This window comes from Eleginops maclovinus, chromosome 22 (assembly GCF_036324505.1).
Source record: "Eleginops maclovinus isolate JMC-PN-2008 ecotype Puerto Natales chromosome 22, JC_Emac_rtc_rv5, whole genome shotgun sequence".
NCBI lineage: Eukaryota > Metazoa > Chordata > Actinopteri > Perciformes > Eleginopidae > Eleginops > Eleginops maclovinus.
This window is the reverse complement of record NC_086370.1, coordinates 20,711,290-20,718,789: the sequence shown is the minus strand read 5'-3', so window position 1 is coordinate 20,718,789 and position 7,500 is coordinate 20,711,290. Positions and strand designations below refer to the sequence as shown.

Below are 7,500 nucleotides of genomic sequence, written 5' to 3'. Positions count from 1 at the left end.
GCATTTAAAGAAAAAATCTAAATTGATGAATAAAATCAAACAGTTCTTGACAAGGTTTAAGAAAAACAGCTGATTAACAAAAACATTATACAAAAACAGTATAAAAAATATAAAACTACCACCTTGGTAAAAAATAAAATGTAAAAAAGTTTAAATATATGGTTTATAAAATGTTTTAAGAGACTTTTAATTTTTGCATTTCAGCAACAATGAGACTTTTATTTTGAAAATATTAATTTTGCCCCTGTTTCCCACTACACTATATTCACTCAAACTAAAGCATGATTAATATTTTAATGATACGTTCAAGCAGTTCAATGCAATTGGTTTAATATTGAATATCAAAAACAGTAAATGTTGCCCTGAAGCATTGTTCAAACATTACCCAAAGAAAATCTCATTATTTATACGTGTTCTTTAATGTTTTGAACTTGTGCTTTTTCGGAATCTTTTCAATTCCATTTCTCTCTCTCTTTCTGTGCAGCGCTTAGCCTCGATTGGCCTCGATGCCAAGAACACCTTGTGTATCTGGGAGTGGAAGAGAGGCAAGATCCTAGCTACAGCCACCGGACACTCAGACAGGGTGAGTGTGTGTGTGTGTGTGTGTGTGTGTGTGTGTGTGTGTGTGTGTGTGTGTGTGTGTGTGTGTGTGTGTGTGTGTGTGTGTGTGTATGTGTATGTGTGTGTGTGTGTGTGTGTGTGTGTGTGTGTGTGTGTGTGTGTGTGTAATAACATCTTCTCTGTCCTCAAGATTTTTGACGTCAGCTGGGATCCATGTCAACAGAGCCGACTGGTGAGCTGTGGAGTCAAACACATCAAGGTGACACACAACGCACACATGAACTAATCTGCACATATGCTCAAACACACAGACACACACAGACACACACAGACACACACACACACACACACACACACACACACACACACACACACACACACACACATACACAGAGAGACATCAATAGAGATCCTGTACTAAAGTCCTGGTGAAAAGACAACATCAAAAGCCTACATTTCCTAATTTGCATATTTAAACATAACATTTCAGAAAATGTGAAAATATTCTCCTTACTTTATATGTAATGAATTGGGGAAGTTTGACGGTGATATCTATTAGTAAAACAATTCCCTTCCCAATTCTCTGTCTCCGTAGTTCTGGTCTCTGTGTGGCAACGCTCTCACTCCAAAGCGTGGGATTTTTGGGAAGACGGGCGACCTGCAAACCATCCTGTGTGTGGCATCGGCTAAAGATGACCTCACATACTCGGGGGCGCTCAACGGAGACATTTATGTCTGGAAGCTGCTCAACCTCATCCGAACGGTCCAGGCTGCACACGGGGTCTGTTTTTTAAACTCAGTAAAACAATAAAGCTGCTGTCAAAAACATGTTCCTCTTGTCAATTCACCAGCAGAACATTTTTCAACCCTTTAAGGATAGTGCAGTAAAATATGTTTTTCATGCTTGGATCTCTTTACCATATTTTGCCTTTAAATGTAGAATATATACTATATATTTAGCATTTTGCACCTTATTGTTAGGTTCTTTACTTCATATATTTACTATTTTCCGACTTTGAAAGGCAAACTGGGTCACTGATGAACAAACCAATTTAACCTTTTATTTTTAGAACACTTTATATCCCCGTTAAGAGACTCTCCACTTACTTTTTCAAATCATTTGTTGGGATAAGAAAGAAACATAACACAAAACGGACTTATATATCCCTATTTACTAATTTATTTATAAAGTTTAAACAAAATCAGCCACAAAAGGATTTCATTTGATCCAAAAAATATTATGTGTGTGTGTGTGTGTGTGTGTGTGTGTGTGTGTGTGTGTGTGTGTGTGTGTGTGTGTGTGTGTGTGTGTGTGTGTGTGTGTGTGTGTGTGTGTGTGTGTGTGTGTGTTCAGGCTGGTATCTTCAGCATGTATTCCTGCGAGGAAGGTTTCGCCACAGGAGGCAGAGACGGCTGCATCCGACTTTGGGACGCAGATTTCAAACCCATCACCAAAATCGACCTGCGAGAGGCGGAGCAGGGGTACAAAGGTATTCAACAACAGGAATAAAACAATAAAATACACAAAAAATATTATGTTTCTACAGTTTGAACGGACAATATAGAGCCATTTTATATGTGTCTGGCTTCAGGAGACTCAGGGAGTGCTATGATGTCTAAAAACTGAAGTTAGCATAGTTAGCAATGCTACCAAAAATTAACGTTAGCATAGTTAGCAATGCTACCAAAAATTAACGTTAGCATAGTTAGCAATGCTACTACAAAGTATGTAAAAAGTAACGTTAGCATAGTTAGCAATGCTACCAAAAATTAACGTTAGCATAGTTAGCAATGCTACTACAAAGTATGTAAAAAGTAACGTTAGCATAGTTAGCAATGCTACCAAAAATTAACGTTAGCATAGTTAGCAATGCTACTGAAAAGTATGCAAAAAGTAACGTTAGGATAGTTAGCAATGCTACCAAAAATTAACGTTAGCATAGTTAGCAATGCTACTAAAAAGTATGTAAAAAGTAACGTTAGCATAGCAAAAAGTATGCAAGAAGTACCGTTAACATAGCTAGCAATGCTACTGTAAGTGTTTATTATAATGTTACTTAAGGATAATTTAACATTTGCTGCATTTTTATACCAAAAATACCTGTGTACCAGAATACGCACCTGGTATTTTGCAGCAAAACAACAGTACAATTTTAATTTTACAATCTATAACATTATATTTAAGAGCATTTCTGATTATTTTTTTAGGCCTTAATTTCAGACAGCTGGAAGTTATCTCTTGTCATACTTGTTGTGTGTCTATTCGAGACATTTAAAGCTCTGGCCTTTGGTCTCCTTGTGCAACAAAAACACCCTTTTATAAACCTTTTCTTCAAGCCTCATTTAAACCTGCAGAGGTGAACTATCACTGGATCTCTTTTTCTAAAGGCAAACTCTGCACGTCATCCTCCTCATTCAATCTCTGACTCCTTTGTTAGTTGAAGGTTGAAGCACTTTAGAAAAAGATGAAGAGGAGGTGATAACTCGAATCCTTCACCACCATTTCAGTATTTATCTTTTCCCTCTGAAGATATTTGTGGAAGAAGATTGACAGGAATGACCTGGTTTTCTGTTTCTGTTCTGAAAGTTTCTGAGAAGAAGTTTATACGAGAGCAGGGGCTGTAAAAGTTTGTGAATTTCATGAAAAAGAGAATATCATTCTCCAGAGGTTATTCCTTTAGGAACGACTGCAGGCCTTAACCATTAAAGGGCCCTGTTCTGCTCATTTCAGCTTCATATTTGTATTTAGTGTCTCTGCTGTGACATATCTCCATACTTTAATGTTCAGAAAGCTCTTTATTTTTCTCATCCTGCCTGTGCTGCAGCACCTCTTTTCACCCTCTGTCTGAAACCAGAGCCCAGTCTGCTCTGATTGGTTAGCTGGCCGGCTCTGTTGTGATTAGTCAACTGCTTAGAGATGTCCCACCTCTTAGCCTATCATGTACAATGTGTTGAAGCGATAGCCATATGATTTTTTTCCCCCCCCTGGAATATTAAACCTCATCATCTGGTTCTTCAAGTTTTATTAAAATGAGTTTAGTACTATCTGTTTAACTTTACTTTAGCCCTATGTCTCTAATACAGTTTTGGGATAATGTCAACAAAATATAAAATACGTTTAGTCATTTTTAGATATTTAAACGTGGAAATATATTACATCTTATACCTTTAAAAAAAATACCTGTTTGTATTCAAGGCCGACAAGAAAAGCACAATTTGTCATCATGGCTCCGTTCCCACACTGCTGACAGATGTTCTCGCAATATGAGAATAAACAGTAAAAACCTCAGTGAGCAGCAGAGCAAACACCAGTCTGATAAATCAAAGCCTCAGGAGCAGAGAGTGAGTAGGAAGTGAGTGTCAAAATGAAATGAAAGCAGGTGATAATCTGTATTTTCTCACATTCTGAGGAAGCTTTTGCTCCTTGGCTGTTACCGACACCTCTCAGATATCATATCAGAGGTCCTTCCTACACCGTAGATATTGAAATCTGCTCCATAAGCCGATCTGGTTTCAGGTTGTTTTGGCTCGTGACTCTGCAGAGAGGAGTTTCTAACAAAGTTACAGGAAATCTCACACGCCGAGTCCTGAAACGCTCTGATGGACGAACACCAGGCTGTGCTAATCACATTTTACTTGCTGGGGAACAGGAAACGGAACAGTGGAAGTGTGTGTAACATCCTCCTGTCTTGACCAAAAAATAGTTCCTCTATAGCTTTTTACATATGATAAACAGATCATGCATAAAAAAGATCATTTGTATCTAATATTTTGCACAAAAAGTCCTCAAACTGTCAAAGATAAATAACATTTATTTAATTCCAAAGTATTAGGAACATTTTTCTTTGTGTTGCTGTCCTTCTCATGCAGCTCAGCGATAAAACACAGTGAGGAAAGTGAGTTAATGAGATCCAAGCGTATAAAAAACAATAATCCTTCTCTGGTTTCCTGTTTTCAGCACTTTCTTGACTCTTAGCTTCACATTCAGGTTTTTCTGCCTTTCTTCCTCAATATCTGTCTCAACACTGAGAAGAGTTCTTCTGTTGCTTCTCCAGATATTCTGACAGTTTTTTCACAGCTGAATGAGTCCTCTTCCTATTTTCTTGTCCTCTTCCAGGTTTGTCTATTCGCAGCGTCTGCTGGCGGGCCGACCGGATCCTGGCGGGAACGCAGGACAGCGAGATCTTTGAGGTGAGAGAAAAGAGTATACAGAATAAAACCTTTAGAAAACTTGCAATACAGAATATAATTGTCTAAATGAAAGTAATCATCTTGGGAAATGTCACACGGATATGTATCAGGACCCTGTTCATCTGTCTGTAGCATCATTTAAAGCATTGGTATAAACTGTGTGTGAGCAGGTGATGGTGCGGGATCGGGACAAGCCTCTGCTGATCATGCAGGGTCACAGCGAGGGCGAGCTCTGGGCGCTGGACGTTCACCCCAAAAAACCTCTGGCCGTCACCGGCAGCGACGACCGCTCCGTCAGGTCAGTGTGCAGGGAGCTGCCAACGAGGGGAAGATCGTTTCAAATTTAATTTTCAACAGAAATTCATAACAATTTTCCTTAGTTTCACAGACCGTCGGCAATCCAAGCCCTTCACGATGGGAATTCCATTAGGGACCATTGATTAATGACTGTTATTCTGAATACCTTGCCCATATTAGTGAAATAATGCAACAAAAATAATTATAACAGATGTGACTTTGGGGTGCAACCTTTTGGATAACTTGTGCGTCATGATTTGATTTTACAAAATATTTCTATATAAGATCAATAAAAAAAATGTCGATATCATGTGACTCCAAATGAATGCAACACTTGACATATGTATTGGATTTTATGGCTTTTACTATTTTAATGAAAAATCTGCAGTATTATTACTTGAAAACTCTTGTTTAATAGCTTCTGTGTCATGTGACTGCACATCAATGCAGCAAATAAGACAGAGCTATATCAACTGTCTTGTGAAAATTCTGCAGTTCCTTTATCTCATAGTTTAATTTCTTTGCAAAAGCCTACCTGTAAGTGACTCCATATCTCTATAAATGTGTGTGTGTGTGTGTGTGTGTGTGTGTGTGTGTGTGTGTGTGTGTGTGTGTGTGTGTGTGTGTGTGTGTGTGTGTGTGTGTGTGTGTGTGTGTGTGTGTGTGTGTGTGTGTGTGTGACTCAGGTTGTGGAGTCTGGTGGATCACGCCCTCATCGCTCGCTGTAACATGGAGGAAGCGGTGCGGAGTGTGGCGTTCAGCGTGGACGGCTACCAGTTGGCCCTTGGCATGAAGGACGGATCCTTCACTGTGCTGAGAGTCAGGTAGCACACACACACACACACACACACACACACACACACTTCATTCTACCACTGCTGTATTGTGGCGCTAACAGGGTTCTTTTTTTTGTTTATTTAGAGACATGACGGAGGTGGTCCACATCAAGGACAGGAAGGAGGTGATCCACGAGATGAAGTTTTCTCCAGACGGAGCGTACATCGCTGTCGGCTCCAACGACGGACTGGTGGACATCTACGCTGTCGCCCAGAGATACAAGAAGGTAAGGATGGATGTTTTTGCTGGATGGCACGAAAATACATTTGAAAAAACCAACCAAAAGTTTCTTGTGGTTAAAATCAATCAGAAAGCATGGGTGAATTTTATTTTGATTATTTCCTGTGTGTGTGTGCAGGTAGGAGAGTGCAGTAAATCCTCCAGCTTCATCACTCACCTGGACTGGTCTCTGGACAGTAAAATCCTGCAGACCAACGACGGAGCAGGAGAACGCTTCTTCTACCGCATGCCAAGTGAGTACAGATTTTTCTTACCTTATATGGCCAGAAGAATCCTTAAGGTACCAGGATGTCAAAAAAATAAAGCTGTACGTAAATTAAAAGGAAAAGGTATTCTAAATATCTAGTAAATGTATTACATCTCACGCTGTTGTCCTCCTCTCAGTGGGGAAGCCGGTGGTCAGTAAGGAGGAAGTCAAAGGTCAGTGCTGGGCGACCTGGAGCGGCGTCCTGGGACCCGAGGTCAGCGGCATCTGGCCCAAATACTCAAATTTAACAGAAATCAACGCCGTGGACGCAAATCTGGCTGCTGCCGTTCTCGTTACCGGAGACGACCTCGGCCTCGTTAAGCTCTACCGCTTCCCCTGCCACAGGAAAGGTCTGTGCTCTTATTTAAATATACAATCAAACGTAAAGAATGTGATTAATATACTCCAAAATATAGAAGGTCTTTACTTTTATTGGTTTTACATTTTAAAAGTATGTGTTTTAGTAAAATTAACTAAATGTGAGTTGTTGTTTCCTCCAAGGAGCCAAATTCAAGAAGTACATCGGCCACTCTGCACACGTCACTAACGTCCGCTGGTCACATGACCTGCAGTGGGTGCTGACGACGGGGGGAGCCGACCACGCCCTCTTCCAGTGGAGGTTTCTACCGGAGTCAGTCATGAACGGAGGACCGGACATCAACATCCAAGGTGGGGGAGGCAGGGAGGGAGGAGTATTCAGATGAGGGTGGATGCACACAGTGAGATTTTCCGTTCACTTGCTGGGCTTTGGACTGAAGTAGTTTGCATCAGAACGTTTTATACTGGCATCAATTCAAAGTTGCTTTAGTGGTTATACGTGGTTCCAGGCTTTCTTTAGATAACTTTAGAGATGTGAGAGGCGTTTGAATATTGTCTGTGTCCTGTAAGTACTTATAGGAGTCTTTGTAGGCTTTAAAAGTCCTCGTGGGAAACTAAAGGCTCCCAAGGATGGTACCGGTTTTTCTGAGGGTTTCTCTACAGAATTTGAATGGCCTCGTTAAAATCCCCAATTTTTTTAAATGAGCTTTCAAAGTTACCTCAAGAGTTTAAAGAACAGAAGCAGCTGGTAAAATGTACATAGGTACCACATAAACAAAACCTGTGTGTGTGTGTGTGTGTGTGTGTGT

The 7,500-nt window shown here is 40.2% G+C and overlaps 1 protein-coding gene across 1 annotated transcript in view; it reads left to right on the top strand.

The window, feature by feature from the left end:
• LOC134858364 (echinoderm microtubule-associated protein-like 6) overlaps positions 1-7,500 on the top strand; it is a 38,816-nt gene that overhangs the window by 16,219 nt on the left and 15,097 nt on the right. Inside the window, 11 exon segments of the mRNA XM_063874215.1 lie at positions 485-583; positions 752-820; positions 1,157-1,342; positions 1,916-2,051; positions 4,679-4,752; positions 4,923-5,050; positions 5,736-5,873; positions 5,971-6,112; positions 6,245-6,359; positions 6,511-6,723; positions 6,875-7,042. Coding sequence (XP_063730285.1) covers positions 485-583; positions 752-820; positions 1,157-1,342; positions 1,916-2,051; positions 4,679-4,752; positions 4,923-5,050; positions 5,736-5,873; positions 5,971-6,112; positions 6,245-6,359; positions 6,511-6,723; positions 6,875-7,042 — 1,468 coding nt within the window.